Genomic DNA, 12,848 nt, shown 5'->3' with positions numbered 1-12,848 from the left:
GCCAGATGTACCATACTACTGTTCTTCCCCACATACTTTCATGCCATGCACCTGTGCCCCTGCCTCTAGCTCCAACCTGGCCCTCCAGAACCTCCTTGGAGCACTGGGCTTCTGGACTGGAGAGCATTCACTATAACTAGCCTGAACCAGACCCAGCGTTGTTCCTTAGCTATCATCATCTCATACCACCTTTTACATAGTTCTGGGAAGAGTATTCAAATCCACATGACCATTCCTTTGTTGTTGTTTGTCCTTCGTTCTCAAGGAGGACCATGACACCAGGAAGATGATGCTATGACTTGCGCAAGCCAAGTGAGAGAAGGCTGTGCAAAGTCACCAGCCTCACTCTCTCCTCCGAAGCCATCTGGGTCCAGTGGCAAGATAAGACTCATGATGACTGGAGATGGCCCCACACCATTCCTTTAAAGTACAAGTCAGTCCCCTATGACTCCATTCACCATCCCTGCGACATAGCCCCCTTCCCACCACTTCCTTATCTGTGTTGTCATTTGATATTACAATGTAAGCTCCTTGAGAACAGGGGCTATCTTTTTATTTTTAGGTAACTGTATCACAGAATAAGCAATTAAATGATTTTTCATTCATTCAAGTCACTCTTTCATTCATCCATTCACATATTACACAGATTCATATCACAAACAAAATCCACATACTATCAATCCATAGTGAGGCTGGTCTTCAGACAATAGCATACAATTAGTCCATCACACAGGACAAGTTTTATGACCATTTGTGTGAAGAATTCCTAGGGTGGAGCTTCTTTTATCTGTGCAGTTCAGCCCCTTCTCTGCAATTTGTAGCCTTGGCAATTTCCCTTGAGATATTGTCTCCAGAGCAGTGTCATACTGATAGTGTGAGTCAAGGGCAAGACTAGAACCTAGGTCATGGGTTCATAGATGTTGAGTTTCACGGGACCTTAGAGGCCAATGAGTCCAACCCCCTTGTTTTACAGATGGAGAAATGGAGGCTAGACATGTAAAGGGACTTGACCAGGGTCACAGAGAAAATAAGTAAATGAAGTCGCATTTGAATCCTTGTCTTTCTGACTCCAGGCCTAACTCCTGATACACTATGGCCAAGATGATTCTCATTTGTAGACTGTATTATATTTCTGTAATACCGTGCTAATTTAGTAGGGGAGATAAGACATATGCACAAATAATTATAAGTTATCATAATTACAGTCCTATATAGCTATGATAATAATAATTAACATTTATACATTGCTTTAAAGTTTCCAAGATACTTGTCATATTTAATTTCGTTTGTATTCATGTCTTATTTCCTTTACTAGATTACTAAGCTCCCTGAAGGCAAACATCTTGTCTCACTCTTCTCTGTATTCTCCACAGGGCCTCTTACAATAGTAAATGACTGAATATTTACTGAATGAATGAATGGCAAGCCCATCAGGATACAGTCCCTTATAAAATCAAGCATTCCAAAGGAGTTATATGGAGGATGTAATTAACTGGTAATGTCTGCTCTGAATATTTTTTCAGGCTCAAATCAGTTCTTCTGCCTTATGTGCTGCAGAACTTTGATGGTGGTAGTAATTATAGTGGGATGGTAATGGTGATGGTGGTAATAATGGTAGTGGGATGGTGATGGTGGTAATGGGATGGTGATGGTGGTGATGGTAGTAGTGGGATGGTGATGGTGGTGGCGGTGGTGATGGTGGTGGTGGAGGGATGGTGGTGGTAGTGGTAGTGGGATAGTGATGGTGATGGTGGTGGTAGTGGTGGTGGTGGTAGGACCACTTCTCAACAAGACACTATTACAAAATTTTTCTGAGGAAAATACTGACTCTTTCTTCAGGAACCTGATATGCCCACTATATGGGCTGAACTTGCTTCTCTTTCTTCCTGAGCAGGAATACAATGCCAAGTTCTTAAGCTTTACCAAAAGAATAATAACATTCCCTTCCTCTGCAAGCCTGGAGTACTTGTTAGATAGTTCAATCAATTCATGCTGTATTCCAGCACCAGCCAATGGCTTACTTAAGATATCTGACCAGTCACTTCAAATACACAATCAAGAACACCAGGTATTTCTCTATGGTGTCTAGGTTTTGAAATAAAATAAACTGAGCACGAGAGCTTGGGGAGTCATTCTAGAAGTATCTGGTCCCATTTGGGAACAATTCCCCTATCTGTATAGTTGTGAAATGTCCTTTACTACCCCCACTACTACAAGGGTCAGATTTGCCCTCTGAAAAAAAAAAGATCTTTACTTTTTTTTTCTTTCATATTTTGATAAACACCAAAGAAACTGGAGGTATTAAACTTTATCTCAGAAAAGACTCAGAACTGGTTTGTTTGTTTGGTGTTGGGGAAACTCCCACTGCTTTCAATACACAATTAGTAATGGGCTGTTTTGTATACTTGTTTTCAGTTTTCATTTTGACAAACAAGCACTGTAATTAAAGCTATTAGAATAAAACCTCTAAACTATTAAAAAAAAAAAGGTATCTGATCATTGACAGAACAGTCTAATAGGCATGTTAACCATCTAGCCATTCATCTAGAATTTTCAAGGTCCAATTGTGTGTGAAGTTAGGTCATTAAAACAAGCAAAGTAGCTGGGCCTTATTATTTCAGCTTTCCACTGGAATGCTTTCACTGAATTATGATTTCATGTTATCCTCTCTTTTTTTCCACATAGGGTCAGTACCAGAATTACTCATTTTAACAGGGTCATGCCATCTTTTATAAAACTGTAGTTAAATACCAGCCATTATTTTACTCACTGCCCCTTACAAAAGGATGTACAATAGTAAATTCCTGGTTGATTTAAGTACCAGGAAAATACATTTTTCTGTGAATTAATCAGCATGCTTTCTCTTGTTAGAATATTAATATGTAACACGTAGATTGTAAGCTCCTTGAAGGCAGAAACTTTTGCCTCTTTTTGTAACCCCAGCTCTTAGCACAATGCCTAGAACGTTTGTTGTTTTCATTGAGTCATTTCAGTTGTATTTGACTCTCCATGATCCCATTTGTGGTTTTCTTGGAAAAGATACTAGAGTGGTTTGCCATTTCCCTCTCTTGTTCATTTTATAGATGAGGAACTGAAGCAAACAAGTGAGTTGTCCAGGGTCACACAGCTAGTAAGTGTCTGAGGACACATTTGAACTCAAGTCCTCCTGACTTCAGGCCTGGCACTCTATCCACTGTGCCACCTAGTTGCACATAGTAGGCACTTGATAAATGTTCACCGACTGGCTTTTTTTGTCTTAGTTATTGACTATCCCCCCCCCCGTTTCTGTCTAATTTAATACTCAAGTATAATTCGTTTTTTTCAGGTACCTGACAATTTTTTGCCTTCTCCTTCCTTGAGTTGGTGTCCATTTTGGCTTTTGTCCCCAATTACCCTCATTTTTCTCAAGTACCTATTATGTGTCAAGTATATAAAGACAAAAACGAACCATCTCAACCTAAAGGACCTTACAGTCTAACAGCAGAGACAAAATACACACACTTAGGTACAAGCAAAACAGATCCAAGATAATCTTGGGAGGATAAAGATGGTGGTACTCGAGATGAATCTTCTGAAAGAAAAAGGCATTAATTCACCTGAGACACAGGTGAAGAGGAAGACCATTCCAGTAATGAAGATCAGCCAATGAAAAAGTTCTCAGTTGGGACAGGGAGGCTCCTGCCTAAGGAGTAGCAAAGCCAGCTGAACTACACCAATAGAGTTCATAAGGCTAGGTGGTGCAAGGGATAGAGCACCAGCTCTGGAGTCAGGAGTACCTCAGTTAAAATCTTGCCTCAGACACATAATACTTACCTTAGCTGTGTGATCCTGGGCAAGTCACTAAAACTTCTGATTTCCTCACCAAACAACAAAAACCATAGGAGGGGAGTTGGTTTTAATGAGCTTTAAATGCCCAACAAGGGAGTTTATACTAGATCTGGTATTCAGGCCCAATTAAGTTTATTAAGGGGGTGGTATAGGGTATGTAACAGGGTCTTACCTGTGCTTTACGAAAATCACTTTGCCGGCTATAAGGCTATTGGATAGATTGGAGTGGGGGAACGATGTGACGTAAGGAGACCAATTAAGAGGCTATTATGTTTCACTCATAAAGCATCTCAAATACTTTCTGGAAAGCCATAAATGCTAATCAAATAATGAATAAATATTATCCATGGCTAGGAACTCTCAAAGGGAATTCAGCTCAAGCAAGAAGTGGAGTTATCAAAAATAAAATTCTGATTATACAATTAAGAATGACCTGGATAACGTAAAAGAAGAGGAATCTTAAGAAATCAATGTGGCTGAATAAAGAGCTCTCTGACAAGATAATTTAAACAGATGTATGAGAAATAGGAAGCAACACAGATAAATAAGAAATGGTAGCGTTCACGTATAAGAAGAACTTAAGGAAGGTTAAATTCCAGAATAATAAAGTTTGTGATGAATGCTAATCACCAGAAAAGGGTAAGGTTTGTTTTTTTAAACTATATTTAGAGCAAAAATTAAAAACAAGGAAAAGACAAGGCCATTGCTTTAGGAAGACAAATGACAAAGAACCAGAGGACCTATTCTACTCCCATTTTGTTTCCATCTTTTTCATCAGGGAAATCATAAAGGACAAAAGAATTTTAAAACGGAATTGTATACCAATATAGGCAAGGAGATAAAGAACACTTTAAGTAGTTTCATGTTTCTAGCCTCAAGTGAAATATACTCTTAGGTATTGAAAACGCTTGGTAGATAAGATCATGAAACCACTGGTAGTTTGAAAAAAAAATTATGAAGAAAAAAGAAATACCAGAATAATGGACAGGCAGAAGTCTTGATTTTTTAAAAAGAAGGAGGGGAGGGGTGGAGTAGATTCTATAAACCACAGACTAAGCAAGCTTATTATCAATCTTCACCAAAATTCTAGAAATCATTCTATAAAAAGTTTGTGACCACATAATTATGGCTTCCTTTCTGAAGAGTCAGCACGAATTCACTAAGAAAAGTTATGGGGGGTTTTTTGTTAAGATTAATAAACAGGTAGCTCAGGAGAAGACCCAAGTCATACAGAATATTAGGATCCACAAAAGCATTTCATGTCTCTGAGAATGTCCTTGTAAACAAAATGAAGACATGAGAGACAGGAGATGTTATAGAACTGGGGGGGGGGGGGGGGGAGCTGTGGCCTGGAGGCCATAGGTTCCCCACCCATGGTATAGGAAGACAGGTTTGTGGATAGATGAGCAATCATAGAGGTCTCTTGGAGCTTGCCACATTGTACTGTCCTGTTCAATAGTTTTACCAATGCCAGAGATACATTCTAAAGCATAAAGGATTTCATTTAACTTGTTGCTCCAACAAGTTAAGTCTCCAAATAACACAGTATCACACAGTATACGAATGATAGTACACTTTTCCCAGTAGTTAAATATGGAGATCCTTAATCCTAGGAGACATATTAAAATTTTTGAATACACAAAGCTCAGAGAAGTAGCTAACATGATAAAGGGCAGAATTATGAATGGGGAGCCATTCTGGTATAGTGGATATAGAGACAGACTAGAAGTTAGGAAGATGTGGGTTGGAATCCTGCTTACTAGCTGCGTGCCCTTGGCAAACTCATAGAATCTCTTTGAGTCTCAGTGTTCTCCATTTGTAAAACAGGGATAATTAAACCTGTAATATCTTCCTCACAGGGTTGTTAGGGTGAAAAGAGATAATGTGTCTAAAGTATTTTGTAAACCTTAAAACACTACATAAATTTTGGCTCTTAACATTTCAATTATATCCTTCTAACACCCATGGCTATTAGATCTATCTGGTTGGCTGCAAACACTGTGCAAGAGTATCTGAGATGTGTCCTCCTTATTCTAAAGCAAGGGTTCTTAACCTAGGGTCTATGGACCCCAATGGGGTAAGTGGATAGATTTCATAGAGTTCACAAAGTTGGATTGGGTAGAAAATGCATCTTCATTTCACTGATCTGAAGGAACTGTCATTTTGCCTCTTTTTGTAATTCTAGTGCATAGAACCAGTGCCTAATACACAGCAGGCACTCAATGAATGTCTATTGACTTACTGACTAATCTCTTTCTGAAATTTTGCATTTCTTTCAATTACTTCAAAACATTATTCTGAGGAGTCCATGACTTCAACGGTCTGCCAAAGAGATCCATGAGACAAAAAGGGCTAAGAACACCTACTCCAAAGACAAGTTTAAAAATACAAAAACAAAAAATAAAAATAAATAAAAAATTTTAAAAAAAAGACAGGTTTCCATCACATGCTTGATATAAAACCAGCTCAGCTGGTATGTGTAAAGTTCTTTGGAAAGCATGAAGTACTACATAAATGTCAGTTATTATTATTGCTAATGGGCATATAAATGAATCTTTTTAATTTCACTTCTAGCATGATTTCTTTAAAAATTCCTATAACTTAAGATAAAGCTACTTATCTTCTCCTTTTTGGAGTTCTCTCTGGATTCCACTTTTTCCTTTCCCTTTTGACTAGCAGCATTTCCCCCATTACAGAAAAAGACCATTAGGGTTCATCAAATTCCATTTCTAGGACAGAAGTCAAAGCTAATATGGCTACACCAAACATCAGCAGGAAATTTTCCAGCTGGCCTATTATTAACACTACGCTTTTGTTGTTTGAAAACTTTCAACTATAAATATGTCATTAATATTTAGTGGGGGGTTTTTTCATTTTTTTAAGACTTCATGATTAATTAGTGAATAGTAGGTATGAGCATCTGCACTGAACAACCACCATGACATTACACAGCTGGAAAAAATTCTGGGTCATGTAAACAGCAAAAACAGAGGCCAGCTTTGTTACTAGGCAGGAGCTGCACTCTGTACATGGGGAGAAAGCCAACTTATTCACTGCTCAAAATGAAAATGTCCACACAATGAAAGCAGTTGTGCAGCAAGAGCTTTCTAAGTCTGGCTTCTTTTCTAATTTGTACTGGTGGTAGGAAGCCATCTAGCAGAAGGGAGAAGGTGCTCAGGATAGGGGACTGAGTCTTCCCTGGCATTTTTCAGGTAGCTAAAGCTGCAGAAGCAGTTTCCTCTTTATTCCTCACTTCTTGACCAGTCTGAACATTCCCAGCTGCAGACAGTCCCTTCCATTGGGCAGGGACTTGTGATTAACCAAGAACATCCCATCAGGGTTTCTCATTTAAAATCAGATGCCTGCTCCTTCAAATGGTACCAAGGACAAAGGCACAATTCTCAGTGGCTTGGGTCCCTATAATACTGCATGAATCTTAACTGCACCCGACTACTTTAAATACATGTTCAGGGAAGTACAATGCGGCAGAAATGATGGTATTACCTTTTTAAACATTCTGGTAGAATCCTCGCTTATCTGCATAAACCTCATGATGACATTGTTCAGATAGATATCACTTAATGTTGCATGGTCCTTGCTTTCTCTTCTTACTTGGTTCAGGAGTAAATACCAGCAGTTCACTGGAGACAACAGGTTCTGGTCTTTCCTAAGGATTCAAAGAAATGTAGTATTATAAATAGTAGCCAAAGTACACTCAAATCAGTTATAGCAAAATAAAGTAAACCAAAAGAGCATAACAGGGTGCTGTTGTTTGTCCTTTGTTCTTGAAGAGGACCAATGACATCAGGAGGGTGATGTCTTGACTTGCAGGTGAACCGGATTTAAGTGAGGGAGGGCTGTGCAAAATCCCCAGCTTCACTTTCTTCTCTGGAGCCATCTGGGTCTGGTGGCAAGATATAGATCAGGACCACTATAGATGGTCTCGGATGCAGTGGGGAAGACCTTGGCCTTTTTAGTTAAGGTCTTTGTTAGGTCTCAGTTTGTCTGAGGCAACACCCATTCTGCACCTGAATTACAAAAGGCACACCATCACCAGCAATCTATCCTTCTAAGCGGTAGAAGGCACGTGGCCAACCGATCCCCAGGCTTGGAGAGAGAAAACTCAGGCCAAGAATATTTGGTCAAAACCCACACTCTTTAGAAAAGTGCCATGGGACCCCTCACATTCATAGAGCTCAGAGAGGTTCTTAGTTTTAAACATCTCATTGAAGAAAGACAATTTATGTTTACATTTAAATCAAACTCCTGCCTCACAGAAAGAATGTGGTTTGCCACTGTTCAAAGTCTGCTAGGGAAATTCAGTCTATTGCATGTCAGAAAAGATTTGATTAGGTACACTTCCAATGGGATATAAATTCATGTGTTATGTATCTCCATTCCCCCAAAGAATGCCCCAAAATGACAACGCTACAGTATTATGTCTAGTATCTCGACTCTCTGGACTTGCTGTACTTTCTCAACCATGCCACAGAAGCCTCTTCACCTTGGAAGTTTCTTCCACTCATGGTCTTCTCACACTGAAAGAACATTCCACTCCCATGGCACCTTCTCTGATTGGCTGGCTCCTTCTAGAACCATCATTTTAAGGAAAATGCCCAAGCCAATCACAGCTTCATTCCTCTCCAGGCTCCTCTCCTGACTCTCTGGCATTTTCTCTACCGTGTAAGGCATCATGCACACCCCTTGTGGGGATATGGGTACCTACCTTCTCTCTCCCCTCTTTCAGTTTCTTGCTATATGTTATTTCCCCCTACTAGAATGTAAGCTCCTCAAGGGCAGGGACTATCTTTCTGTTTATATTTGTACTCCCAGCACTTAGTACAGTGCCTGGCATGGGAGAAGCACTTAATAAATATCTGTTGATTTAACTTGACATCATAAATGACAGCAAGAAGCCTGCTGGCTTACAAACTTCAAATCCTATTCAAATTCGTAAGACCACATTGGTTTCTTTGATTTCCCATCTCCCCCAACAGAATTATTAGATAATCATAATTTAAATACTAGAACTTTTAAAGATTTTATTCTTTAGGAATAGTTTATTGAGCAAATAAGTTATTTTGACTATTATAAATACCCAAATTAACCATAAAGGACAGATGAAGAAAGATGCTAAAGACTGATAAATAGAAGTATGTATAGAATAATTTTACATACACACACACACACACACACACACACACACGCCTATTTGTGTCTAATGGTAGCCATCCCTAGGGCAGTGGGAGGGAAGAAAAAAAAGAAATTTACATAATAATTCTGTTGTATATTTGAAAGGAATAGCAAGTTGTACAGAGTAGATTTACAGTTTCATATGCAATCATCTTTTTTTTTTATTGTACTATGTTATGGAAATGCTTCTTTATTCCACAAATTAACAATAACATTTAAAAAGAGAGCTCAAAAAAAGAATAGTCTATTGATAAGATATTTTTGCATCATAATACAATTTCAAAATATGAATCTTTTTGTCTTATATTTGTATAAATGCTTCATAGATCTATGAATTCATCAACGGGGATACTTTCTCCTCTAATGCCTATCATAACATCCCTACGGGTTGTGTAAAGGCAGTAAAGATCATGACCTGTGGCTGAAAATTTCAAGGCTGTGTAGCCAAGCTAGTGATGAGTATTAAATGAGTAACAAATTGGATGACAGACATACATCCCACCAAAGGGCCCCTCCTTAAAGACCTTCGGATCTTGGTAGGATAAACCAGAGTTCATGTTCTGCTGACATCACTGTCAAGAAGCCAGTGTTACCCCTCCTGCTATGGTGAGGCACCAGCAAAGAACTTTTAAAAACCTATCAAACCACATGACAGCCCCAAACTTGGGCTGTATGGGAGTAAAACCCATAAGTTCTGTTTATGACTCAGATTTAGAAGGTTACTGCTCATGGTCATTTATGGTCCTTGAATTATAATGTAGCCAGGATAGGATGGCTGATGAAGTCAGAGCTTTCTGCCTACTCAGCTATTGTGTTCACAATTTAACTTCCAGTAAATCAAAATTCTATTTCATTGATCTAAAATATGCTCTGTCAACATACATATTTTTGGACATGGCCAGTGTGGGAATTTGTTTTGCTTGATTATGCATATCTGCTACAAGGGTTTTGTTTTCTCTTTTTCTTTTCCCCCCAATGGGGATAGGGGAAAGATGAGGGAGAAAGAAAAATAGATTTTTGTTAATTGAAAAAATAAACTAAACGATGCCCTGTCAATGCCAATTATCCTTTTGGGAAAAAGCTCCAACAGGAAGGAATTATTACAATAGACCTCTGGAAACTCCTAACTTTTTAAATGTCATCAAAATAAAACTTCAAATTTGATACTCTCTTCTCTTGCATAACCTGCAGGCTAACTACAAATATATTTTGTGAAAGATAAAGGATTCTTGAGCAGTTATTCATAAATAACAGTAGCTATTTCTTCTTATCTTTTGAATAGAATATATAGGGACTGGCTTTAAGTTAACAACGAAGATGTTATGTTTCTTATTAAACTCTCCCCTCACTCCTTGTTTCCTTAATAGGAACAGATTTACACTGTGTAAAAACCAGCAAAACATAAGAAGGGAGACTTGGTTTTTGAACAAACACATCCAACTTTTCATTTTATTTAAGGTGGAGCCTTAAAACTGCAGATGTGTTATATCTGGTGACTAGTTATTCTTGACAAAAATTTGAAACAATCATCTTGAAGTTATTAGAACCTTTTATTAGGTGTCAGCCTTTGGCAGCCTCTCTCTCTCTCTCTCTCTCTCTCTCCCTCCCTCTCTCTCTCCCTCCCTCCCTCTCTCTCTCTCTCTCCCTCCCTCCCCCTCTCTCTCTCTCTCTCTCTCTCTCTCTCTCTCTCTTCTCTCTCTCTCTCTCTCTCTCTCCCTCCCTCTCTCTTCCTCTCTCTCTCCTTCCCTCTCTCATTCTCTCTCTTTGTCTGTCTCTTTCTGTGTCAGTCTCTCAAACACACACACACACACACACACACACACACACACACACACACACACACACACAATTACTGGGTACTGTTGGCTGGGCAAAAACCAGGTGGCAGGAAAGTAACCCTTGTGGTTGGAAAAACGGACACTCCTAGAAACTTGTTTTCTGTTGTTCAAGGAGTACCTAAGCTAACAGTACCCTATGTTTTGTCACAGAACTTCCAAGGCAGCACCTTGTAGAATGATAAGCATAGAAAGCTGTATAGCGTAGATATCTAATAAGTATTCATTGAACGAGTGAGTAGAATGTTAGCTAATCAGATGGAAAACAGAAGGAAAATTCTGTGGCATCTGTTTTTCAAACAATCCCATCTGCCCAGCTAAAAGGATAAGGTCAGATCAGAGTTGAATGGACAAATGAATGAATGATGAAAGTATGAAGGGTGGGGCCAGCTCAACTCTGGTACAGAACTTTTCTTCCCAATCTGGAAATCATCCACTAGTCTACAAATGATGACTTAAAAGCAGAACAATCAAGGTTCCCAGAGGGGGGAAAAGAACCCCAAACAAAATCCAGAAAGTTCATTCCACCTATTAGGAGAGGCTATATTCATTGTATATGTACTGTCCTTTCATTCCCAATGCCACCATCTTAGTCTAGGTTCACTCCACTTCACACCTTGTTATTACAGCAATTTCAGGGGCAGCTAGGTGGCACAGTGGATACAGCACTGGCCCTGAAGTCAGGAGGCACTGAGTTCAAATCCAGCCTCAGATCAAACACTTGACACTTACTAGCTGTGTGACCCTGGGCAAGTCACTTAATCCCAATTGCCTAAAAAACAAAACAAACCAAAAAAACCCAAAACAAAACAAACAATTTCCTCCTTTCCAGAAGTCCCTACTTTTTTTTGGGGGGTGCATGCTAGGCAATGAGGTTAAGTGACCTGTCCAAGGTCACACAGCTAGTAAGTGTCAAGTGTCTGGGGCCGGATTTAAGTTTAGGTCCTTCTGATTCCGGGGCCGGTGCTCTATTCACTGTGCCACCTAGCTGCCCCCTCTCTCTACTTCTCCCACTGCATTCAGGGCCATCTCCAGTCCTCCTGACCTATATCTAGCCACTGGTCCCAGATGGCTCTGGAGGCGAAAGTGAGGCCGGTGACTTTTGCACAGCCTTCCTTCTCTTAAATCCAATTCAATTGCAAGTCATGGCATCACCTTCCTGATGTCATGGTCCTCTTCAAGAAAGAAGGACAAACAATAACTCTATATTACCATCATCATCATCATTATTATTATATTAATAGGCCTCAGCCCAAGCCTCACTTGCTCATTGTTTGGGTTTTGATGGCTCAGAGTGAGTGCAAACAGCAATTGTTTCTATTCTGGCCAGAAACCTTGAGGGTCTTCCCTGCCTTGATTCTTCTGTGAAAGCAAACTAGGCCATCTTTTACCTGAATTCTTACCTAGCCTTTAACTACTGAATAGGTGTTGCCTCAGACAAACTGAGACCTGGGAAAGACCACAGCTTGAAAAGGCCAAGGTCTCCCACTGAGTCCTGAGCCATCACCAGTGGTCCCAACCTATGTCTGATGACTCTGGAGGAGAGAGTGGGCTGATGACTTTGCACAGCTCTGCCTCACTTAAATCCAATTCACTTGCAATTCAGGACATCACCCACCTGACCTCATTGGTCCTTTTAGAGAATGATGAACAACAACTCTACATCCACCTTTACTTAAAAATCCATCCTCTATGCTGAAAGATATAAAATTTCCTGAGAGATTGCTTGTATCTATACTTTTTCCCTCAATGCAAAAATTATCAATGACTCCCTGTTGTCTACATAATAAAGTTCCAGCTCCTTATTTTAAAATTCAAACCCCCTCCCCCATAATGGCCCCTACCTCTCATTCAATTCAATAAACATATACTAACTTTCAACTGTGTACAGAGTACTATGTTAGGTGCCTGGTGGGATATAAAAACTAAGATAAAACATGGTCCTTGCCATCATAGAACATACAGTCTAGAATAACTTTATTTATCACTACA

The 12,848-nt window shown here is 39.5% G+C and overlaps 1 protein-coding gene across 1 annotated transcript in view; it reads right to left on the bottom strand.

Annotated features, from left to right (window-relative positions):
* Positions 1-12,848, bottom strand: part of SRGAP1 (SLIT-ROBO Rho GTPase activating protein 1) — a 331,212-nt gene that overhangs the window by 172,611 nt on the left and 145,753 nt on the right. The window contains 1 exon segment of the mRNA XM_020990183.2: positions 7,333-7,495. Within this exon segment, the coding sequence (XP_020845842.1) occupies positions 7,333-7,495 (163 nt within the window).

Source organism: Phascolarctos cinereus, unplaced genomic scaffold, assembly GCF_003287225.1.
Source record: "Phascolarctos cinereus isolate Bilbo 61053 unplaced genomic scaffold, phaCin_HiC Scaffold_1;HRSCAF=81, whole genome shotgun sequence".
NCBI classification, from domain to species: domain Eukaryota; kingdom Metazoa; phylum Chordata; class Mammalia; order Diprotodontia; family Phascolarctidae; genus Phascolarctos; species Phascolarctos cinereus.
Note: the sequence above shows the minus strand (reverse complement) of the source record. Positions and strands in the feature narration are given on the sequence as shown.